General features: G+C 44.0%; 2 protein-coding genes across 2 annotated transcripts; one reads left to right on the plus strand and one right to left on the minus strand.

Annotated features, from left to right (window-relative positions):
* Positions 1-156: 156 nt before the first annotated feature.
* Positions 157-13,447, plus strand: LOC121696295 (regulation of nuclear pre-mRNA domain-containing protein 1A-like). The gene is made up of 7 exons (XM_042077713.1): positions 157-742; positions 5,698-5,827; positions 6,422-6,528; positions 7,193-7,287; positions 7,649-7,775; positions 7,985-8,160; positions 11,560-13,447. Exons 1-7 carry the CDS (start codon positions 592-594, stop codon positions 11,707-11,709), a joined length of 936 nt encoding a protein of 311 aa, XP_041933647.1. The 5' UTR covers positions 157-591; the 3' UTR covers positions 11,710-13,447.
* A 564-nt stretch (positions 13,448-14,011) lies between these two features.
* Positions 14,012-24,457, minus strand: LOC121696292 (Na(+)/H(+) exchanger beta-like). Its single transcript, XM_042077704.1, has 12 exons — positions 23,811-24,457; positions 22,236-22,696; positions 18,979-19,229; positions 18,275-18,492; positions 17,906-18,108; positions 17,472-17,561; positions 17,246-17,316; positions 16,888-17,043; positions 16,156-16,270; positions 15,787-15,894; positions 15,600-15,669; positions 14,012-15,430 (listed from the first exon to the last, which is right to left on the minus strand). Exons 1-12 carry the CDS (start codon positions 24,094-24,096, stop codon positions 15,105-15,107), a joined length of 2,355 nt encoding a protein of 784 aa, XP_041933638.1. The 5' UTR covers positions 24,097-24,457; the 3' UTR covers positions 14,012-15,104.
* Positions 24,458-25,890: the final 1,433 nt, after the last annotated feature.

A 25,890-nucleotide genomic window follows, 5' to 3' on the forward strand; every position in this document is an offset into this window, starting at 1 on the left:
TGATTTCTTAAAAATGCACGACTGACGCTTTTGTGATGTAGGCTAGAAGTTCCGGTCCTTGATTATGATTGGCTGAGTCGCGTTCGATGACAGAGCCTTATATATTAGTATTGAGTTATTATATTATATTGCGTAATATTAGTATAGCTTTGTGATTTGGATTGCATTATCAGTGCAACGAGGGCTTTCTCTGGTGTGCATAAACCTGCTCACCTTTCAAAATAAAACGCGGAAGTCGAACGTTTGTACCTCCAAAGCAAAGATTCTAGAACAGCTCCGCTCTAGAATCTTTGTTCCAAAGTCTGCCTTCACCTTCCACCATCTCTCAATCAGACTCGCGTTCATTGTAAGCCAATGGAAACACGGGGCATGCGAAGAAGAGGAAGGTTGCCAGCCTTTACAACTGATCTGTAAACAAGAGGGGGAGCTGGACTCGGACTGCTGAGCACTTAGCGCAGCTAACAAGCTAGAAGCTAGATAGCTAGCATTTCTTCTGTGTTTTGTACAAAATTTAGGTGGGATTAGTAGGACTCCACTGTAAGCAGGAAGACAAATTCTTCCCGCAGAAGCTGTTCTGTTACACACAACAAAATGTCGGTGTTTTCAGAAGCGGCTTTGGAGAAGAAACTGTCCGAGCTCAGCAACTCCCAGCAGAGCGTTCAGACGCTGTCTCTATGGTTAATCCACCACAGAAAACACTCGAAAGCTATCGTCAGTGTTTGGTATAACGAACTCAAAAAAGGTAAGTTGACTAGGTTAATTCACGTTAAAAGGAGGTGAGTGCTGCTTTTCCGATGAAGTTTGCGTTTGCCCAATTGATGAATGATGATGAATAATGTTATAACGTTGCCGTTATTCGCTAACAGTTAGCTAACTTGCTAATGTTATCTATCTCAACTAGCTGCCCCTTGGCTAGGATAGCTAGTCTAACATTAGCTACATGTCGGTGTTACGAATATCATATTGCCAGCTGCAGAATCGGACAAAATTCATATCTATAGTATGACGTGAGTAGGTAGGCTACAATGCAGTTGGGAAGGATAGCTTTCTTTCTTGAGGTGATATAAGTTAACGTTATGTGGGTTTTTTGCGTTTTTCTCACAGCATGGGAAATCGTGAGCTAACGTAACCAACGAGTTAGCGTGGTGAATGTTAAAACGTTTTGTCTCTGTGATTGCACATATATTGCGTAGTTAAGTCTGGTAATGTCGCTAATATAGAAATGTTAATATATTGGCATTGTCGTTCATGCACATGCGCTATGAATTATCTATCCTCCTGGATAGAAATTGTTTAAAATAGCCAGGTTAGGATTAGGGTGGTTTAGGTGATTTCCAACTATGGGCAATGTGGCACGACTCTCAATATGAAATCTTTTAAAAGAATAGGTTGTTGCTAGATTGTGCTGAACGCAAACTTCTCTGCTGCTTTGCTGTAGCAGTTGTTCGTCGTTTGTATGTTCATTCCTACTATGTTTTATGACCGATTCTGTAACCTAGGGTCACGCACCGGTGAATTACTTAATAACATTTGCTCGTGGGGTGTTGTAAGGTGAGTGACCTCAACTTGCGTCTGTGGGTGGTTGTAAAAGCATCTCTGAAGTGGCGTGCACCATCAATAAAAGTGTAAACACATGGCATCCTTCAGACTCAACGACTAATGTGGTGACGGCTGGTTTCTTATGTTTAGTGATAGTAATGTGGAGGACAAGTAAATGCAGATTTGCATCCAGGCTCTTCAAAAAGAGGTCCTCTAACAGTGTGGTTGTTCTGTCCCTGGTCAATTTCTGTACAGCAGGCGTTCCCAATTGAATGCCTATCTCACATTAGCATGGCACAGCCTGTTTGGTTGGTGTTTAACTAACCTTAATGAATCATGCAAAGATACATTTATAAGCCAGTTAAAGCGTTTGGACAGAAAACACAGCTTTCAGTATCAGGACTGGTCAGTTTACAGAAACCACAAGATAAACTCCATTATCAGGAGACAGGCTTGTTTTATTGCAACACTTTATGCATATTTTGAGAGGCAATAGGAGCAAAACTGTACGGTTGTTGGGGGCACGCAGCACTTGCTTTCTCTCCCGTGACACTCGCCTACTGTCTTGTGCCACCTGCCTACTGTCCCATGTCACTTTCCAACTATTCCAACGCTAACCCTAACCCATGGAATAGTTTCCAAGTGGAATGGGACACGGGACAGTAGGCTGGTGGGACAGGACAGTGGCGCGGGACCGTAAGCAAGTAGAATGAAACAGTAGGCAAGTGGAATGAAACAGTAGGCAAGTGGCGCTAGACAGTAAGCAAGTTGCATGAGACAGTAGGCGAGTGGTGCGGCATGGTGAGGTATGTCCCTATACTCATTTTAAGATTCTTGGAGCGACACTGTGGATTGGTGTGTGTGTGTGTGTGTGTGTGTGGCCAAGTCCCTCTCTCTGCAGAAAATCTTGTGACTTTTGTTGATGTGGGAATCTTCAACTTTTTGTCATGGTATAGTAAACTAAAGACATGGTCTAACATATTTGATCCCCTTTGGTTAATGCTTTACATCGTCATGCTTAATTGTTAATTTAATGAAATTCAAGGTCAAGGTCAAGGAAGTTTATTGTCACATGCATATAGTTACTGGAATTGAGCTTATGATCAAAAAACATTTCCCTAATGTTTCTGTTGCTGATTTTGATGTTTTGGTTGTAAAAGAAATATGCATGCAAACTTGTTTCATGTATTATCATGACAAAAATCAATGAAACCAAGTAGGCTAGTTTGCTTGGCAATTTTGCTAACTCTACTAAGTGGTTGTGTGAAGTACAAATGCCCATGTGGTAAAAAAACAGAACTTGCTGTACAGTACAAGATTCCGGTATGGACATTTTCAAATGTTTTGTTTTGAAAGTCAAATCAAATCCTTTCAAATCAAGTCTACTTCTGTTGTAGACACCCTACTGGTGCCATTTTATATGTGGTCACAGCCACACTAGCAGTGTTGCTAACTAGTATGTTTGTGTTTTGTGCATGATGGTGATGAGTTATAAAAGTTGATGAAATGTCTTGGGAGGGCTGTATTTTTGGGGAATGTAGTGTACAGTATTTGAACCAGGCTAAGTGTCTCCTACAGAAATAGTTAAAGGTGATTCAGTCTCTCCCTCCCTGCGGGCCAATCGTTTTAGAAGTGAAAGAGCAAAGCTTGTGTCTTTGGTAGGAAATTATGTTAGATTCAAGCAATTTCTTTGCAGGGATCAAACGGGATGTGGTTCTGAAATTCACCACTGTTAAGAAAACGATGAGGAGATCATAGTTGTGTAAGAAGAACTATTGCACACTGAGCCGAAGAAACCCTGTGGAAGTGCCTTGCACGCACGAGTGCCAGAATATATGGCATCGTCTTTATTTTTGTATTAATAAAACACGCAGTTGGAAATGAGTTTTGAACTATATATAGCCTGTCCTGCACAACAGACAGCCTCTTTGTCTGATGGGATAGAAGTAGCTGCCTCTCAGTTTTGACAGTTGAGGTTAATGTTTCTTAAAAGTATTTGTAATGCAGGTTTACATGAGTTTATGGTATAAGAAAGAAGGCCACTGGCCTAGTGAATGTTCTCTTTATATAGTAGAGGGGAAAAACAGGTGAAAGCTTTTGTCTTGTCAAATTGTGTGTCCTTTATAAATGTAGTATTGTCCCATAGCTATTTATAGGGAATATGTGATGACGACCAGATCTCGTCTTTACCACTGCTGGCTTAGGTTATTGGTATGATGTATGGAATCTTTCTGCGCGTGATATCTGGGGTGGGGAGATGTTGAGTGCATTTCTGGTTGAAATTTCTGAAGTACTGATATTATTATATTCACATGTAGCAGTCATGTCTCACCCTCACTATACTGATGACTTCCTTCATAGCTGTGGCATTTCCAATGGCTTCACACCTCAACAGCACTCATGCCCATTACTGTATGTCAGCTTCGCATACTTTAGTTATGCTGGTTTTGTTTAAGGCTTTGAAACTGCCGTCTCACCTTCACAGACCGTTTCCACTGGTGGAACTTACCTGTACAGTGAGGTGCCTACATGAAGCTTAACGTTTTGAAGTGACTCGTATCCACTAATTAGAGGCACTCGGGGAACAAGAGAAGAGGACTGGGTGTTTGTCCCTATGGATCTAAGTCACAAAGTGTATATTTATAGCCTATCTGCTTTCATTCTGACCATCATCTGCACAGATTCCCTTTGGTTGGCTGTGGTTTAGCGGCTTTGTAGGCCTACTTTGAGTCATAAATCAACAGCAGGGGCTTGAAGATGATGTGCCTGTGGGGACTAAGTGCAAAAGTGATAGGAGGTTGTAGTGGTGATCCCTGAACTATCCTGCTAATATGCTCTGTTACTTCAGCTGGATAGATGATGAGCAGTAGCATTTTGATTTGACTGGCAGGGTTCAACATGGCCATGTTCAATGGCCCGCTGGTCCAGGGCAAGTTGGTTGACCAGTCAGTCATTGGCCCATTGTCAGTTTTTCTGCCAATCACCATGCAATGTAGGAAGGCTTTTTGTGTACCTCTTTTGTCTGGCAGGTGCGTTGGATATGACCAAAGGTCGCAGATCAGGAGCTTAGAAAGAGTCCCGCACACTGACCATTCCGCAAACAATTATTTATTTATAATACAACGTTTCGGTCTTGGACCTTCATCAGAATTTACCTGAAAAAAAATATAAATGGTTAAAGATCAAAAGCAATAAAAACATATAATGCATAAAATGTTAGATAAAAGAAAAGTTAATGGTGTGATGCAGGCCTTCTGTACAGTATTCTGTGCAGATCTCACTATTCTCTCTGACAATAAATAAATAGCGAATAAAAAGCAAAATTAGAATTGGAAGCCTGAAACTGATAGCTCTTAGTTCAGGTAATGGGCCTATCTAGGCATACTGGTTGGAGGTAGGCGAGCTGACTTAATCTCACCTTTACATAGGAGACCATCAGTTGCCATGGTGAGAGAGTGGCCTCTAGATGTGTGTGAGCCCATGGGAAGCCTTGAGTTCCCTGTACCAAAAAACAGAATCACCAGGGAGGGGCTATTTTTTGTGATGCCTTCCTTGCAGCCTGTCTGTGTTGTGTACCGTATCCACTCTCTTGTGCTCTTGATGCTCAAAGGAAAAGCTTCACCACCATGCAGCCCAAACAGCGCTGGGCATGTCCGCTACATCTAAGACAAGCACTGTTTTTCAGAGTGGGCATTAAAGCTATGACTGAAGGGTGTAGGTAATGAAAGGATGGGTGATTTTGGTTGACTTGGCTCCTTGTTAATATTTATACTGATTTATATTGAATATTTTGTTGAAAGAATGTGGCAAGGAAGTGAGGTTTTATTTAAGATGCTTCATGATGGCCATTTTTTTTTTTTATGGACAGGGGTATGTTCTGTATTCTGTGTTCTATTCTCTTTGGACAAAGGCGTCTGCAAAATCCCATAACCATTCTGTAATCTAGGCCTCAATCACGTAAACCTTGGGCTATTTGTTTACCTAATTTGTGGGCTGCAGTAATAGTATATAGTACTATAGAGGATTCGCAACTGAAGACATTTGATTCTTTCTACCTTAAACAAATTGGCTGCTAACAGATGCAATTGAAATGTATTTGATGTACTTGATGTGAACAAGAGCTTCGGGTAACTGAATTTTGTGTGTGTGTCTCTTTAGCCCAGGTCCCTCGTAAGCTCACCTTTATCTATCTGGCCAATGACGTGATCCAGAACAGCAAGAGGAAGGGACCGGAGTTCACGCAGGACTTTGCTCCTGTCATTGTGGACGCCTTCAAGCATGTCTCCGGGTAAGACGATGGTAACTGGATAGTGTGACTGTTCATAGCAGTGGAATGTCCAGTACCAATTCTTCAGAGTATCAGTTGGTCACTTCCCACTTGTAAATGGCTTTCCCTAGTGTCATGGAAATTCACAATATCTCCTTTAAGGAAATGCAAACACACTCCTCAGTCATTTTTAAGAATCTTCAATACCTGCTTTTAATTTGTGATCCCAGCTGAGCTCTAAGGCAGTGAGATACAGGACAACAAATACACCGTTTTTGTTACAGTTCCGTGATGACGGCATGGCCCTTTTTTTTTTGCATAAGTAGTGAGCCACAGTGCCATTGTCCAGGACATGAACATGCTTTGCTTAAACCCAAAGATTGTCGATGAAACTGAAACTGAGTGTACTGCTCCTCCTGCCTCTCCTGGGATTCTAGGATGAGCACGCCAAATCTTAAGCAACCTCATCGCTCATTTATGGAATATTTCAGAGCAGATAAACACTCTCTTAACTTATTTAAACATCAACTGCCACCATGCCCAGTAACGGTTGAATGAGTCTAGTTACCCTTTTTCTGCCCTTTCATTTCTCTGACCTCTCCTCTTTTTCTATAGCGAGGGAGAAGAGAGCTTCAAGAAGCAGTTGGCTCGGGTACTGTCTATCTGGCAAGAGAGAGCGGTCTATGACAACAACTTACTGGACCAGCTTTCCCAGGTGTTGTGTAAGTGTACTCCCATCATCAAAGCTCACGCACAGTACTTTATCTAGACGCCTGTGTTCTCAGTGCCAGTTCTGTGTGCTTAGACAGACAGAGTATATAAAAGTGACGGTTAAGCGATTGCACCTTCACTCTTTGCAAAACAAGTGCAACAGGTAAGGATTGTGGGGTCTGTTGGTTGAAAGTGAATACGTGGCCTATTCAGCACTAAACCTGTGTAATCACAGGAGGCAGAAAGAAATGTGCAGGTAAGACAGGAATATATAAAACAAATAGAATGGCAACATCTGGGTTTTAAAGGTCCAGTTGCCAGGAGTTAGTTAGTTAGTGACATAGAATAGTAGACCATGAAGTGGTATGTCCTTAGAAACATTGTAGTGGTATTTTTTTTTTTTTTTTGTAATTGTTTTTTTTAGGGGGAAAACTGGGAAATAGGGAGACATGCCTTCTGTATCTGTCAGACGTATTAGTTGCTTTTAGGGGTACGGGTAGGGTACGTTTCACTGTCTTTCTTGCTAGAGCACAGCTGTTAGCTAATGGACATGCATAATCCCCTAATGAGATGCCATTTGTGCTCCTCTTCCTCCTCCTCCTCCTCTTCTTCCTCCTCCTCCTCCTCCTTCTATGGTTGTGCTGTGTCTGCTGGCTCCTCCTGTCTGCCGCTCAGTCGGAGAGAAGAAGGCCAAGAAGCGTCCCTACGAGGAGATCAAAGCAACAAGCGAGGATTTCGCCAGCCAAAGCTCCCCAGGAGAGCCCCCTCAGGTGAGCACACACACACACACACACACGCGCACACACACACACACGCACGCACACACACACACTGGGAGCACACACACTCCTCTCTCTCCCCTGCACGCACACACACACCTACACACACACCTACACACACACACACACACACACACACTTACACACACTTACACCTGTTTGTTTTCTATTTTATGTTTTCCCTAGTGTCTCTCTGTCTGTCCCTTTTCTGTTCCCACTATAAGGTCATTAAAAATATGTGTTGCGTGACATTTCAAGTGTAGTAGATGTAGAAATGGTAGTAATATGATTATTGATAGGGTAATTCCGTGGTAGTCCTCATTCCCACCTTCATTCTGTGTGTTCCTCTCAGACAGCCGATCTGATCCGAGCGCTGCAGGAGCTGGAGAACGCCGCCTCCAGTGATTCCGCCCTGCGCCAGAGAATCTCCTCTCTGCCGGCCGAGGTGCAGGACACCTCGCTACTGCACCGCATCACAGGTATAGACCCTTTCAAGAGAGTTCCATTATCAGACACACACACTGCTGCCCCAGTAACACATCACACAGCAATGCTTATTAACATTGATTGTTTGCTGAATGTTTGGTGTGGCCAATAGTATGATATCTATGTGCGTGTCTGAGGCGTGTGTGATTGGCCCACAATCTGATATCTGTGTGTGTGTTTGTCTGTGCGCGTGTGTGTCCAGATAAGGAGTCTGGCGAGCGGTTGGCGCGGGCAGTGGAGGAGGCCTGCATGATGCTGGCGGACTACAGCGGGCGCCTGGCGGCCGAGATCGACGACCGGCGGCAGCTGACGCGCACGCTGGCCCTTTACCTGCAGAGCCAGAAGGAGGGCCTGTCCCACAACGAACAGAAACTAGAAGTGCGTACCAAACACACTCCCGTCTCCTGAGCCTGTCTTTCTCATGCCTCCCTCTAGCTATTCCTCCACCACTCTCTCTCTACGCTCCTTTTGGAGTTTTCTCTCGATCTCTCCGTTCTACTCTACATTTCCACATTTCCCTGAGTCTTGCTGCCTTGCCCACATGCTTTCTCTCTCTCTCTCTCTCTCTCTCTCTCTCTCTCTCTCTCTCTCTCTCTCTCTCTCTCTCTCTCTCTCTCTCTCTCCCTCTCCCTCTCTCCCTCTCTCCCTCTCCCTCCCTCTGTTACCTTCAGTGTGTCATGTTTTACGTCGGTCTCATTTTCAGAAGTGTAGTGACTGTTGAACCAGATCCTGGAACAGTGATTGGTCGACCTAATACTAAAGAACAACATTAAATGTTTGTTTGACCAAATTATTTAGCTGATGTTGCATTGTTGTATTTCGGGAGAGCTGTGGCAGCACGGTACCACATTTGGTTCTCAGTGCCCATGGACACCCAAGTTCGATTCTGGCCTGCGGTCATGTCCCGATCTCACCCCATCCTTCTCTCCAATTCACTTCCGCTCTCTCTCCACTGTCCTATCGGTATAAAGGCAAAAAGCCCCAAAAATATACTGGAAAAAAATGTATTTCAGCATGTGCTTCTCAATTCTATAGGTGTAATTTTGGTTCTAGCAGCATAAACATAATCTTTCCCATAAGAACTTGATGGCAGCTAATGCAAGTTAATCATTAAGCATTTTAACAAGTCATTCTTTAAACATTATTGCCACAGCCTTAATATGTGTGTGGTCAGAAAACAAATCCCATGGTTCTACCAGCAGATGTTCAAACAGAATCTGGTTCAGTAGTCACTGCCTTTCTCCACTTATACTGTTATGGGTAATGTTTACATAGAGGTGTGTGTGTGTTTGTGTGTGTAATGGGATACCTCAAAACCTGGTTCTGTGATTGGTGTAAAGTAGCCGATGGTGACCTGCTACCATGCAGGCGATGCTGACTACACAGCTGCACTCACAGGGTCAGTTTCTCATGCCTGGAGTAAACCTGGTCCTAGACTAAAAGTGAACTTCAGTGATCATTTCCATTGAAGATAAGTGTTGGTACAGAACTGTTCTATAAATGGGGAAACCAGCCCTTAATGTCATGTGTTGTGTAATAATTGGTGTGTCCAAGGAGTGAAACGTCAAGTGAAACGAACTGAGCACACAATCACAGGATCAGGTTTTGTGTGAGTCCCTGTCTAAATGTGTGTCTGACTTGTTTGTAATCTCGAGTGAGTGTTAATTCCAGGGGGCGCTCTGCTAGCGATCGACGGCTAATGTGTTGTGAGTGTGTGAATGAAAAATGTTATCTTGTGTTTACTGCCTAACCCAGTAACTCTTAAGCCATTATTTCACAGGTATTAAAGATGATCGTGTGGTGTGGTGTGTGTGTGTGTGTGTGTGAGCGAGAGAGTGAGATGCTGTTTGTACGTGAACATGTTTGTCTTCACAGATCTGCCCTGTAAAAAGAAAAAAAGAAAAAGAAAAATAAAAGGCAAAAATGAAACTGTGACTCTTCTCTTATTTACAACTCAACTCACAACATCTTTCAAACAATCCACACACTCCTGTAGGTTTTTCCTTTTGGGTTTATTTGGAGTATCTGAAAAGACAAACATGTAACACCATTATTGAACCTGTGACTAAAGAATGTGTTACACAAATAACCACCAAATTAGCATCAACCCATGCAGGGTAATCGAGTAATACAGCCTGCCTGTACCTTAATTTTATTTAATTACATTTAGTAAGGTATTCCATACCCCAAACTACCTCTAGGTATCACCCCCAAATACTCAACACTTCTGACCGGTGATGGCAGTGTAGTGTGTATGCAGGTTTTTATGTTTAACCTACTGTTGCACCTCACTATATATTAAGGACCTACTAAGCCTGAGTGTGTTCTGTTGCCCAGATACACCACAGGGGTTAACACTGAGCTCTATTGCAGGCTGTCAAAACCTTGGTTCTTGGGGCTCGCAGAACTGTATATTTGTAGCTTCTTTTCCTAAAATGTAGGGTAAGAAATGAAAAGGCAAAACAGGAATGCTAAATGACACAACGTCCAGTGAGCAATATAAAAGTGTCTTTTATGGACCTCGTTTCTTAGCATAAGGGGCCTGTTGCAGTGGATCTGTTTTTAATTAAACATAATAGTTAATAATAATACTACTAATAATAAAACTAAGCAGTGAACAGTGCAGCTTGAAATTGTTTAACTAGGTGTGTATATATATATATTGTCGTCCACAGAAGTTACTTACTTGCCTACCTATTTACTTGGTCACTCATGAGAAGCTGCAAAACAAAAGACCTTGATGTCAAGGTTGACATTTAGGGTTATTTATTCAGACTTTTTTTTTATTATTATTTTTGCAATCAGAAATCCCATGAAGGACTTACATTTACAGTCCAATAGGAGGTGTATTTAGCACCCTGTGGTCTAATACCTGTAATGGGCTATTAAGACACACTAGCTGTTAATACATACATAATATCAGTCTTATGCCCTGGGTTAATCTAGTTTCTTTTTTACACGACAGACCAAAATCTACTCAAACATGTAAACCTTCCCTAAACCCAAAACACAAGACCGGCAGAGTCTGGGTCAGGCGAGGTCAGTCACGACTCCTATGTGCTTTATACTACACCCCTGCTCAGTGAGATCAGTGTAGTCTTAAAAACCGCTGAGCTCCAGTTTTCTCAGAGCTGAAAGATTCTTTACAATGGCTTTTTGCCACTACATGAGTAGAATTGAACCCTGACAAGTGTTATCATAGCCTTGAAACTTTTTGCCAAAGCAACATTTGTAGATTCACCATGTTTGGGTAATAGTTTTAGAATTTAAACGTTCTCTGTTAGTTATTGGTGCACTCACTGTCAGTGCAAAAACAAGGCTGCTGTCTGTAGAGGTCTCTAAAGCAATCATGAGGAAGTCATCAGGCTGACTTGGCTCTTAGGTTCACTTGGAGGTCAATGCTTTCACAACACAAAGCACAGAATCTCTCCTAATGGAAAGCACAAGCCAAACCAGCAGACATAATCTGAAATGTCCACATGGATCAACTAGCAAACCAAGCTTGAGCACATCTAAACCAAGGGGAGGGAAATATTAAACATAAAAAAGCAGTCAGCAAACTTCATCTACTTAAAAGGGCAAAATATCTCTAAATATTGAAAATACAGTGTTATAAAAGATCTGTCGTGATGGTCACAATCTGTCACAGCCTCAAAAGCCTTATGACAAAGCCTCATGTCTGCTTGAAAACATTGACTCACATTGGCTTGTTCTGAGTATTGATGTTAGTGGACCATAACTCACTGTTTCTTTTGTATTTGTGTGTGTGTATTGCAGGAATATAAGCGAAAGCTGGCGCGGGTATCTCAGGTTCGGAAGGAGCTTCGCTCACGTCTCAACAGCCTGCCCGACCTGTCGCTTCTTCCCAGTGTAACGGGAACACCTGTCCAGCTGCCGGCCGCCGACCTGTACGACCCCGCTAACTGACCATCCTGATGGACACAGTTCTTTGCCCAGTTGCCATCCTCCACTCGTCCTTGACCCCTCCTCTTCCTCATCCTCCTCTTCCTCCTCCTCCTCCCCTGTGTGGTGCAGCTAACTCCCAGCTTCGTCTTTTGATCTCCCTCCCTCTGACACGCTCTCTCCATCTCTCATGAGTCTCTCTCTCTCTCTTTCACTCCCTCTTTCTCCCCCTCCACTGCTCTCCCTCCCTCTCTCTTTCTCATGCCTTACACATGAGAGGACCCTGCCTCCCTCCTTGTGTCACAGTAGCCAGCTAAAGGATCAACTGCTGTGTCCAGCTACGCTGCCTCAGTAGTGCACTAGTTCTCGGTCCCTTGTCCACAGAAAGGAGAAGCTATTTCAAACGGACACGGAAGATGAGCGTATACTCCCAAAACTCACTCCAAAGCAGACAGCTGGTCTCACCCCCAGTGAAATCCACTGACAACCCCCTCGTCCAGTCATCAAGCCTGCTACTTCAGGATGTGGGCAGGGACCTCTCTCTCGGGAGTTATTTTTGTATTTAAAAAGGGTTTGGAATGTTCTAGATTGGAAGAGTGAGAGAGAGAGAGTAGTTGCATCCAAACATGTTCACTCCATACAACACCCAGTGTGGTGCAGACAGCAGTATTTTAATTGTGTCACTTTGTTTTGGTGGGAGGGCCGATAATGTTAGCCAATAACAATTTTTAATTTTAATAGTTTTTCTAACAGTCATTGGATATTCGAGGTTTTCCCAGTCGTGAAGCATTGACACCCTCTGCTTAGTTTGCTTCAAATCATGTTAAAAAAAGAAAGCAGCCCAGGAGCTGAATTGTATAGTTTGTCGGAAACTATTGTTTTGCCTCTACAACAGAGTTTGACAGCCAGTACTGATCATTGTGTATTCGTCATTCCAAAGGGCACCTGTAGGTTCTAGGCTACATTTGTCTGTACAGTAGCTGTGCAAACAATAGGGTGTGTGTGTGTGTGTGTCCATGTCCATGTCCATGTTGGCAGGTATGGGTGTGTGTGTGTGTTTCCATGTTAGCAGGTATGGGTGTGTGTGTGTGTGTGTGTGTCCGTGTCCGTCCATCCGTGTGTCCATGTCCATGTTGGCAGGTATGGGTGAGTGTGTGTGTGTGTGTGTCCATGTTGGCAGGTGTGGGCAGCTGATGGAGGAATTTGACATGTTTCTGTTGTGTACTGTATGTGTCCAGTCGTGGGTCACTGTGGGTCTGTAGAGCTCTGTTGCGTTTCCAATGAGCTGAGCAGCGAAAGCCTCCCAGACGTCCTGTTTTTTTAACTTATTCATGCCGTTTACATCGTACTCCCTCTCCCACCCGCTCCTCTGTGTGTGTGTGTGTGTGTGTGTGTCGTCCTCAGTGGGATGAGCCAAATAAAGCGGCAGCAGTGCTGGGGCAAATCCACCAGGACCTGTTATCTTTATTGGGTCCCCTGTGTGTGTGTGTGTGTGTGTGTGTGTGTGTGTGTGTTTAGTTTTACCATAGTATCTTCACTGGCGAATCTAAAATGCAATACATCATTATCCAAAAAGGAAAGAGAGTAGTCTCTATACCTTGGTCTCATGGTATACAGCCTTCACTTCAGGCACAGCAAAAATGCACATATGTAACGTGAGTCTGTGATTTCTTACAGTCTGGTTCTGTTCTGCTGTCTAGTATAACATGTAGCCACAGAGGGCTTACGTTTCCAGTGAAAAATAAACCAAACCCAAAGAGAATGCTTGGATTTTTTTTTTTGTGTGTGTACCGTTTTCTTTAGGTTATAATTAATTTTAACAGACATAAATTGCTTGCACGCATCGTGCATTTTCTGTCACAGTTCTTGTACCACTCTGAGCTTTGCATCATTATTTAATTTACATACACATAGATGCACATCACCATCACCCACACAGGCTGACCGGCCCACGGCAGAATTCCCCATCTCTCGTTAAACTGAGATGCAACACTGACGCCTGGTGGACACAGTTTGTTGGGAACTGTTTGGTTAGAAGTTAGTGGTAATAATAACCTTCCATCTCAACTATGTCCAGTCAGGCTTCAGTAGTTAGCACATTGTCAATCTTGATCACATATCTGTGTGATCTTCCCAGTGTGTGATGTAAACACATCTCAACTCAGGTTCTATGTTCTGGACTAAAAACACAAAGGTGAAAAACGGTAAAATGGTGGCACCAGCTTGGAGAATACATGAAGTCATTAAACCTTGCCAAGTGTTGATGGATATGGTGGGTCATTGACTGCTTGTACCCAATGATGAATATCAATCCACATACAAGAGAGAGGCTTTGAATGTTTTTATTTCATAGTCACAGAGAGAAATGCATTACAAATGGCCAAATTAATGAACATGTTGCTTCTTTTTAATACAACTGAATTTCAAAATTGAAATCACATCATGTTTTACAAAATGTCTTTGGCAACCCATACTTAACATTTTATTTATACAAAAATACATAAAGATTAAAATAAAGTGGTTAGCTTGGCATGAGAGGATTTGTGCGTAGTTCATCAAGCAAGGCCATGTGTGGGTTTTTAGTGTGTGATCTCCCTGTGGATTTGTTTTCAAAGTGAACCTCCACAACGTGTTCGAAGAACAATAGGAGGCAGGTGATGTGGTGGAAGCGGCTGCAGGCTACCAGAGAGGTATTCTCAAAATTAGCATTGGCTAACAGCAGTGGCTTCAACTTCACTCTTTACATTCAAAAGCAAACTGGCAACCAGTTCATTGCCATTATGTTTGCCTCTTTGAATTTTCTGCAAAGAGAACTTTTCGCCCACACATCTGCTTGGCGAATAAAGGCAAATGCAAACTCTGGTGCAGTGTGAGTGTGTATAACGGTCATGCTTATCAGTAGGCTACAGACGTACACACCCATTTTTGATGCTCATTCACACAACCACAAAACACATAAAGTAGTCAGATAGACAGACAATCACACACACACACATTTATTCATACAGTCCCTGAGAATGTTGCTATTTCAGAAATCATGCATCATGGAAGACGTAGTTTGAAGCCTTTGGCTCTGTACTGTATTGTTCTGAAGCACCACAATCACTACATGAGCCACCATTTTAGACACAGATAAACTCATTACTCCCCCAAGACACGTAGTGAGATAGAACATTAGTGCAGTTGAACCACACACACACAAACACAATATGCGAAAAATCATGAAGAAAAGTGCTTCCTTGCTCTTCAGTTTTGTCCGTAATGATGTGCTTCTTGTGTATTTGTGGGACTGTGTCAGATATTGGTATCTCTTTATATTTGTCCTATTTTTTCCACAGATGCATGCCTTCACACACAGATCTGCAAAACAACCTTTAATACACACACACCAACACACACACACACACACCTTCCTAGCATCAAGACATGAAGTGCTCCTCCTCGTCCTCATCTTCCTCTTCTATCTTGTTGGGGCCCGGGTCACTAAAGCAGCGTGGGAGCCTCAGGTTGTCCATCTCTCCGCGGATCACGCTCAGCTCTGCCCCAAGGCTGCCATCGCTGCCCGAGGCGCCTTTCCCCTCAGAGTCCTGCTGCTGGGACGATTCGTCCACTAGGCTGACCGACTCCTGGGACATCTGCTCCATGCGAGCGATGGGGGCCCGGCTCACTTGGATGGACGGGACCAAGGACACCTGGAACCTGGAGCTAGGGGTGGAGGTGGGGGTGGAGCCAAACACCTGGTTGTCTGCCAGGAGAGAGATTAACACAATCACCCAGTCATCTACACTATATATAAACACACATATAAATACACACAGCGGAGGGCTTGGGGGGAGCACACGCCCACACACAAGGCTCTGCGGGACGTCATCGATTTGACACAGAAGCATAAAACAGCCTTTAGAGTGTCTCACCTGACTCAAATCTCACTCTCCTGGCAGGTGGGGTCTGTGGTTTAGCTGGAACTGTTAAGTAATGACTCATCTGTAAAAAAGTCATACACAGACATTTTAGAACACAAATACCGGTACACAAGATAAGAGGGACAGTCCAGCATACGTAAATGTGTGTGTGTTTGTGTGTGTGTGTATTTTGGCGTACTCTTCTGTGCATCTCCACTCTCTTCTTCCTCATCTGGACCTCACTATAGTCCTCCTCCTCTTCCTCCAGGGGATCTTCGAATAGCGTGTGCCTGCTGTAGGAGCGCAGCTGCAGGGGAGAGAAAAACAGAATGACCAAAAGATTGTCCATTTTAAAGTATATTTTTTTGTGATTTTATGGCTTTAATTGATAGGATAGTGGAGAATGACAGAAAGTGAGTGGGAGAGAGAGTCGGAGTGGGATCCGGAAAGGACCACGGGGCGGGAATCGAACCCAGGTCACCGGCATATGGTGCAGGTGCCCCAGCCAGTTGCGCCACGGCTGGGGCCGTGTGTGTCCATTTTAGTGATAACTGGAGCCCTGTCTCACCCTTTGTCTGGTGTTCTGCAGGTTGGTCCTGAGGATCTTCCTGATCTCCTCCTCCCTACCTTTAGGCATGTGGGGAATGAGACGCTCTGGAGAGGGCCTCCTGGGCTGGATATTCCTGACAGGAGAAACACACACACACACACACACACACACACACACACACACGCGTTAAACTTAAATAATTTGGCTTATATCCGACAGTTTCAAACCCAGGTCCCTTTGGGGCCTTGGACCCAAATATGGTACTGATGCTGCAGCCACTTGAACCACAGCTCCCCCTGGGCCTCCTCTTGTTTATTGCATTGTTTATCTAACTACCGAAACATATTGAATAGCAACTATAACACTTATACACAACTATAACATGGTTTTACAGGAGTTCTCACACTGACTAAAACATTTTTTACACCATGACCCTATTATAGTAGGTATAGTAGGGAACAGTAGTGAATATATAAAGCTCACACACACACACACACACACACACACACACACACACACACACACACACACACACACACACACACACACACAACAATCAAATATCACAAAGTAGTGCTGTAGGTTAGAAATCACATTCACAGTCTCAAACACACAGAGACACACACATACATACAGACAGACAGACATACTGGATGGACATGTTGGCGATGCCCCCATCCTCCAGCATCATTGCATTCACAGTCTCAAACACAGAGACACACAGACAGACAGACAGACAGACAGACGTACTGCATGGACACGTTGACGGCGGCGCCTCCACCCTCCAGCAGTGTGAGGGCCTGCCTGAGCTCCAGCTTGTGGTAGAAGGAGATGAGCTGGGGCTCCATGGAGCGCTCGCCCGCAATCAGCCACCGCTTCACATAGGACTTGTTAAAACGGCTCAGCCTAAAGAAAACAGAGAGAAAGTCACAGTGTGTGTGTGTGTGTGTGTGTGAGAAAGAGAGAGAGAGAGAGAGAGAGAGAGAGAGAGAGAGAGAAAGGAGATGTTTGAGAAGAAAGATCTGTTATAAGGGTAATATCGTAATTGTAGCGTATGTGGCATCATAAAGGGCAGAGAACCCCCTGAAAAGCATTCTGGGATACATACTTATCCTTCCAGTGGTGGTGCCCATAGTGTCCACACACATCCTCGATGCCAGTGAGTAAATGATCCAGGAACTGAAACACATAATGGCCGTAACAGAGCCACGGGGGGAAGAAGATGGCCGTCATTCACATCCATTTCTCCTCCACGCCACAGATGACTCTACTCCACTTGTCGATGCCAAAGTGGATGTCCTACCTGTGGGCCACTGCAGGCGGAGGGGTCTCACCTGAATGTGGATCTCTTCGTTGATGGAGCTCTTGGTGTCCTTCTTTCTCTTCACGGCCAGCAGCTCCACCAGTGGCCGGATGGTCATCCCCTGCGGAGGGAGGGGACGGGGGAAGGCTATCAGACAGGCATCCACAGCCACTGGGCAAGTTACATTTCAACATGTGCATGTCAAACGTTCTTTGCCATCTCACAACCACAGTGCGTTGTGTGTATATGGGGAGACTAGGGGTTCTGTGGTGCTATGTATAATGTTATTTTGTTGGGTTCTTACAGAATTCTTAAATATATAAACTGCCAGCTTGGTTGATAACATGACACTAGAATCCATCATCTGAACACTTATCACAGGCTTTATACTGGAGAGATCTTTAGAACTCAAAGCATATGCTGTACGTCTTGGGTGTTCTATTCCAAGCCAGCAGTTGAACTGACCTGAACAAACACAGTGAAGAAGACCACGGTGATGATGGCTGTTAGGAACATATTCTTCATTGGAAAGTGATCTTCAGGCAGCAGGAACACCAGAGAGAATGCTATCGCCCCCCGCAGGCCACCATACGCAACTATGAACTGATCTTTACTGGTCAGTTTTACAATGCGAAATCTGTTGATAACTAAGGTTAAGCCAACAACTCCTGTTAACAGAATGACACAGACAGACACACACAGAAACAGAAAAGCAAGTTATCATTTATATAACTTATACAACTTAAATCATATGTGTAGTTGGCTGACCAAAACAAACCACTCCACAACTAGCTGCGGAGACAATCTGATAAAAGGGTCCTACGCAACACTCACCGAGCACTCGCGAGAGGAGGCAGAGGAAGATGGTGACGATGATGAAGGTCCAGTTCCACGAGTGTGGCCCAGCCACCGTTGACACTCCCAAGAAGATGAAGATGAGCGTCTCACTCACACTGCTCCACATCTTCAGGAAGTACTTGATGGTGGTGTAGGACTTGTGGGATACGTTGGCCTCCACATAAGGCCGCATCACCACACCACATGAAATCAGACTGCAGGACAAGGGAGCATTCAGAGACATCGGGTCTGAAAGATCTGCTGATATTGACCTTTAGTTTTTGTATGAAGAGTTGCTCATTTCTATGTTTGTGTTCATTGCACATCTAGTGAGCACTGTTAGTCATTTCAAGTGGAGCGCTCCCATGTTGTTTGTGATGAGTGAAAGAACATCCTTAATGAATTTCTGCATTTTTTTTCATCTGTTCCATAATGATATAATGACAAATATCCAGTAATTTCCTGTGTATTAGCCACATTGTGTATAAGCTGCAGGACAGTGGTTAAAACAATTAAAATCATATTAATACCATATTAACTGCCCCTGTGTATTAACCTAATAGCTGAAGAAATTTAGCAAAATCAATGTATAAACCGCGGCTAACAGTTGGGACTACAGTATATAAAACATGAAAGAGTCCTATGTGTAGGACTTGCAGTTTGAGTTCCCACACTTGCTCAGAGAGACGATGCAAACTTGCCTCATGATGCCGGACAGATGGAACACCTCAGCAGACAGGTAGGCCATGTAGCTGTAGAGGAAGACGAAGAGAGGCTCGATGACGCGCGTGTGGGAGGTGAATCGCGAGGTGAACGCTCCCAACACCCCGTAGATGGCGCCCACCAGGATCCCGCCCAGCGACACCACCAGGAAGCAGGCCACCCCCAGGCAGGCGTCCGCCAGCGTCACCGTGCCCGCGTTAGCAAACTCCTCAAACAGATGGTAGAGGACCTGGAGCAGGCAGACAACAGGGTGAGAGCAACCCCCACAGATCGCATCTGGAGCCCCCACACCACCACGACAGCAGTCCTCTCTGAGCTCTAAACATGGAGGCTAGCTAGCATCCCTTCACCTCAGTCTTCACCACCAAACTCACATCCTACAAACTAGCAAATACTTTTGACACATTTATCACAAATGTATCGACACATTCATATTTATCAAAAGCAACTTACAATAGCCTGAATAAAAATCTATACCAGACAGCGCTCCTGTGGTCATCAGGGGCTAGTGTTCAACTCAATATGAACACTTTTTACTAAATAGCCGTACCTATGCTGCCTCAGCTAACACTGTGTTCTTCTGCTTCATTTCACTATGACCACATGAAGGTTTTTGTTTGTATTTTTGTTTGTTTGAGTCCTTGAGATCCTCCACACACTGCTCACAGACCTCCTGTGCTACAAATCAACTGTACAATTATTGAGGCAAAAAGATTTCAATATCCTCCTCTGCAAATTCCTCTGTGGTGCTGCCAACCCTCGTTCACTGTGTGCCTTATGATCTGGACACATTCCACTGGATTCCAGCTGGACAAGAGGCTTTAAAGGAGTGCCAATCCAAAGGACATCAAAGAAGCGATTGGCTTACAAGAGTTACATGGCCAGGCTGAGTGGAGATAATAAATCAGGTTTACTGAATTGAGTGGAGAGATTATCAACCACATATTTTACTACGAGAAAAACAGAACTGACTTTCTGCTTATGCAATTTGATCTACTCGATCAGAACCTATAGAACGTCCACAACAACAGCAGCACTAAAGAGTAAAGCCAAATCGGGCAGGTACAGAAAGAAGCTCCAGAGAAACTCCTCTTTAGTGCAAGTATGTCTCACTGCGATCTGTAGGACGATGCAGCTGGACATTCATGTCTATCTGCTACGTCAGAACACAATGCCCATCAGTGTCCAGATTCCAGACTATAATCTGGGCTGTAATCTGTGAGTGCTAGGCTAATAAACTCATACTTCTTCGAGATGCCAACATCCTCTGACATGAGTCAGATTTACATCTGCAAGGACTCATTGCATTCATTCACCCAGCCTGACTGGCTGCTATAACAGACAAGTGCTGTGTCACGTTTAATGAGTAATCGATTGTGGCCGTGAGCATGGTTCACACTGGCTGGCATTAAAGTGGCCCAGCTGGTACGCGTGGGTGATTAATCCATAAATTAACATGAGGCAGCTTTACTCCGGCACGGACACCCACCAAATGGGTTTTGCTCCAGATTATGCTTTAGGCCTCTGATGCAGATTAACAACTATGACATCTAAAATCAACAACGATGACATTGCGTGATAACTCGGCCTGCCACAATAATTAGGGATACCTTTGTCCAACTTCGGTGCCTGACCTCACACTTTACCTTCCAATAGAGTGGAAGCTGTTACCACTGAAAAAAGTAGTGCAGTTACAGTAACATTAGCCTATGATACTAATATCGTTTATCGCAATATTTACTAGGATAATATACCGTGCAACAAAACAGTTACCATGACATGCCTAGTGACAACTGAGATATAAGCCCTGTAGCTGCAATGGAAAAATCTCTGCTATTATACAAGGGAGAAGTCGTCTATGTATTATTTTTCCTGTGTTTATGTTATGTTATCTAAAGAATCTTTTTAAAAAAGTTTGTTGTTGACTTGAGACACATGCTCCTCTCCAACAGAACAGAACATGAGTCAAGGATACAGCTCCTGCGTTTTGGGTTCTGATCTCAAAGGACTGAGAAGCCACCATTGTTAATGGCTTTGGCCAGGACAACCTATACTTTCTAAACCCCATTCTAAGTGTTCTCTCTAAGTGCTCAGACATGATGCCAATTTGCGTGTAAGATTAAAGACCTAGTCAGGAACAAGCTGGTGAAACTTTGTGAAGCCACCCTCTTTTTTGATGCATGGACCCAGGAATAAAGCCCTGATGTCTGATCACCACCACTGCTGACGGAGATGCCTTCTCTGGGTTACTGGAAAATATCATTGAGGGTATAAACTGGGCTAAAATGGTTGCATTGTCTATCCATTTCCACATGGGCAGATAAACAATGGCGCCATTGAGGAACTGTCTTTTCCGGCTTTCTAGAGTTGTGTGTGACCTACCCTCCCTCATTTGGCATCTTTGGTTGAACACTCACATTGACTTGTCCTTCCCTGTGTCGCATGTACTGCCAACTATTCCCTTTATCACATTCCTTGCCAAGTAGCCACTCCTGTTATTGCGTCGCACCCCATTCACCTTACCACTGTAAATGTTCCCTCAGACCCCCCCCCCCCCCCCCCCCAGTAATGGTCACTGGGTGCAATCCGAGACTTTCTAATAAGGAGACACAGCACTCAAAGAATCTCACATAGAAATGTATGGGGGTTAGTTCGTAACACAAACATGGCAGTCGTCTACACATATTCCGGCCCTTTCGCCACCAAAAGTTGACATGTGAATACATCGTGCCAATCATGTGGTGTGTTGTGAATACATTGTGCCAATCATGTGGTATGTTGTGAATACCTCATGCCAATTATGTGGTGTGTTGTGAATACATCGTGCCAATCATGAGGTATGTTGTGAATACATCGTGCCAATCATGTGGTGTGTTGGGAATACATCGTGCCAATCATGAGGTATGTTGTGAATACATCGTGCCAATCATGAGGTATGTTGTGAACACATCGTGCCAATCATGTGTTGTGATCTCGCAGCGGGAGCAAGGTTGGTGTCGTGAAGCCTTGTGCATGCACAGTTCTGCCCAAAATAGATGCCTGATAAGTTCCCAAAATGCGATGCAATGTGGCTGCCGAGTGGAGGGACTTCCCTAAAAGGACTTTGGTGTTATGGTTTAACTCTTGGACTACTGTTGAGCTACTGTTGAGTGTAGTTAGTACACCTGAGTACACCATTTTGGACTAGTTTGGGCCCTTGCTCACCTGGATGTGCAGTAACTAAGTACCTACTCACCACAGTGACCGCATCATTGAGCAGAGACTCTCCGAACACAATGATGTGCAGCAGCTCGTTGATTTGGATGTCCTCGAACACAGCCAACACCGCCACCGGGTCCACCGCTGACACTATGGAGCCGAAGATCAGGCACGCCAGCAGGCCCACCTCCCTCAGCTCCCCACCTGTAGCCTGGCACACGCCGTACAGAATCAGGCCCACGAAGAAGGCGTTCCACAGCGTTCCCACCACGGCGAACATCAGAATGGTGCCGGTGTTCTCCGTGAAGGGCCGGATGGGCAGGAAGTAGCCGGCGTCCAGAATGATGGGCGGCAGCAGGCACAGGAAGAAGAGCTTGGAGTCCAGCACGGGCGGGTTCTCGCCCATCAGCTTGATGAGACCGCCCACCAGCAGGCCCACCACGATGAGAAGGCAGCTCTCGGGCACCACACCAGACAGCCGCGGGACCAGGTGGAAGCCTGAGGAGGACCAGAGGGAACAGGGAAGACAACAGACTCACTCTGATCATTGGATTTACACCGGAGGAGCCCGGAAGGAAAGAATCATCACAGAGTTGAGTGAAGACAAAACTGACATTATGGGAGACTATTAAAGCCTAATTAGATATTACGACCTATGAGAGAAATTAGTGAACAAGCACATGTGGATCTGAGCTCATCGGGACTATTATAGGTCTCAGTATTGCTTAGTGTGGCATCTCTTAGACTTAGGAACTATACAGAACAGATGGAACCTGACAAAAGCCATTGCAAGCAGTTTGTGGAGATGTAGTAAACATACATTAATATATTTGATGGGTTGGGGAGCTGCTTCAAATAGAGACTCAATATCCATCAAAGATTTGTTGATGGACAACTTTTTCATCACTATGTAAATTCTGCTTCACATTTGGTGTAAAATATGTCTGTCTACAAGTTGTTCTCCCTCTGGGGCACACCCCTCACAGTCTGATAAGATGTTTTATCAGTGTCAAGGGGTTTCTTGCATTGGGCAGACACTGAAATGGTGCGCAAGCAGCTCTCATGTGCATCTTATCAGGCCGAAAACTGCGGGGTGCACACCACCCAGATAAGCCCCTGGACCCAACGCATTTTGGATAAACAAATGGATGAGGGATTTCATATCCATGATATGAAAAAGCCTAAAACTAATCACATGAGTTATGAGTGAACTTATGAGTGGCTCTGAAGTTGTTGGCTTGCCAAATATTCGATCCCAGCATTTCTCATTACACTTCAGTGTCAACTCTGAGAAAAAAAACTTTGAAGAACAGCAGTATTACAGCCCCATTAAATCTGGGACAGTGATCTGTATTGAATAATAATTACGCATAGCAATTATTTAATGACTAGTTTAATGACAGATGTAGATAAATATCCTACTCCAAACAGATGCTGTCATTGGAACTTGATGTAGGCTACTTAGCCACGTCTTTATACATCCTGAATACGTGACGCAATGCGTGACTATAGGAATCCAATAGCCTACAAATCCCACATTATTATATAGGCTACTGTATCGACATTCATCAAAGAAAATCCCGGAGCAGAATTCTTAACTTAATTCACCTACCCAATTTCATTAATGAAGCAAGTAATATCCATAGAGATATCTCGAAAGGCATCCGAACATAGTCATAATTGATAGAGAGGACTGGAAAGGCCTTTTTCGTGTGATGACTTGTGCCGTTTGTTTTGGAATCGGTCCGAGTAGTCGTGCCGTTTCCCTGGCCGGTACGGACGACAGATGCAGACACGTAACTTGCCATAACAGACAGAATTAATACCGCTACAAGGAGACTCCATCTCCGAACCAGGGAACGGTGTGGACCGCCGGCAGGTCGTAAAAGCGCTGACATCTCAGCGAGTCTGGAAGTTGGACTTAGTTCTTCATTCTAATCGACACGATGAACATGCATCGGGTACGCCGCTTTTGGGCGTAAATCACCAAGCCATTGAAACAGGTGCAGCCGCGCTGTTTTACGCACATCGGTCGACGTAGAATGAGTCTGCCTGGCGGTTGGCTCGATGAGTGTGTCAAGAAACGTCAACACCACAGAGTCATGACACAGTCGGCTCAATGATACAATCAAATACAAATTTTTAAAATGATTATTATCTAGGCCAAAAAGATTTAATGACTTGGAAGCCTTCCACGACATTTTGTCCATCTATTAGGCTACGTTTCCTGACTTTTTGGATATGTTGTAAGCCTATTTTAGGCAGACCATAAATAACTTTCCTAATCTTTGTGATGGTGAGAGAAAGTTTATTTTAAAAAGTAACGCCCTTTTTGGCATCCTTATTATGACCAGTTCTCGTCTGGCTTAAAATAAATAATATGAGACCCGTGGCGTGTGGGGGCATTCAGTGACACCTACTGGATAGGAGCTTCTGAGCCAACACCTGTGTCTGTTTTAGGTTATGACCAACACAACCCAAATATTTGCTTCCAATCATATGGTTATCATAGACATGGATGTACCTTCTAATAGATAATAATAGAACTTAATAGTGCTTCCTTGGAGCTCAGCCAAGTTCCATTTTTGCCCGATAACGATATTGTGGTGGTGGTGTTGATGACAATGATGATGGAAATGCAGTACCAATGATTACCGCCAGAGATCGGGAGAGATCTAGCCTACTTACATTAGATTTTAATGTAAGCAAACAAACCATCCAAAATCCTAGTTATCACTGTGACATATGACTGAGGTGATGATAACAGTTTGTTATCATCACCTCAGTCACATGTCAGGGGATATGAATTACCATGACCTTATACTCTGAGTTGTCTGATGCACTTCTAAGAACTTGATGCTTTATGAAGGGTATGTATAGTTTTGACTATTATATTGTATTAAACTTCCATAATTTCATTATGCATTCTATTAACCAAAAATCAATAGACAAGACTGTCCTGCTCACCGAGACACAAATAACACAAATGAACAATTGCAGTTTGTCATACATCATCGTTAATGTCCACCTGTAATGTCATGTATTGACCCTCTGGTGAATGTATGCATGCAAATGAATTTTGGAGTGAGTGAAGAAAATGTGAGGTATAATGGTCAGATGTGGGGAATGTGGATTGAACAAACAGTGGTCTGGACTCAGCGGACTGAGACATGAAGGGTCTGTGGCCTTTCCTGTATGGCTCACGCTCTGACGCCGTGAATTGTGGGATTTATCCCTGGAGCCCCACTTCCTGATCTCTGTCTATCTGCTTCTCATTATGCACAACAAGCGTTTGATTCTCTGGCTAACCAAACATGACCCATTCACACAGTAACAGGACTTCACAGATGAGCACACACTGGATGACAAGGGTGGGAAGATGGCCACATTCAGAACTGTCCATGCGGTTCAGAAGCTCTCCTTTGACTGACTAATTCTAATAAAAGTGAACCATCCATTACTGCCTATATAAGATGTCATATTATTGTAAATATATTTTGCTATAGTTTGTATGTATTTTTCACATTCCATATGGGAAGGTGCACATATTCTCAAAGATCATTGATTGAATGAAAATGAGAAGTTTCGTTCTCTCCTGTGGAGCTTTTTCTGTGTTATACAGTATGTCAACACCCATCCATGCTGGCTTTACAGTGATAAGGGCAGATAATCACCTTACAGCTTAGAGCTTA

The sequence above is a fragment of the Alosa sapidissima genome, chromosome 21, assembly GCF_018492685.1.
Source record: "Alosa sapidissima isolate fAloSap1 chromosome 21, fAloSap1.pri, whole genome shotgun sequence".
NCBI lineage: Eukaryota > Metazoa > Chordata > Actinopteri > Clupeiformes > Clupeidae > Alosa > Alosa sapidissima.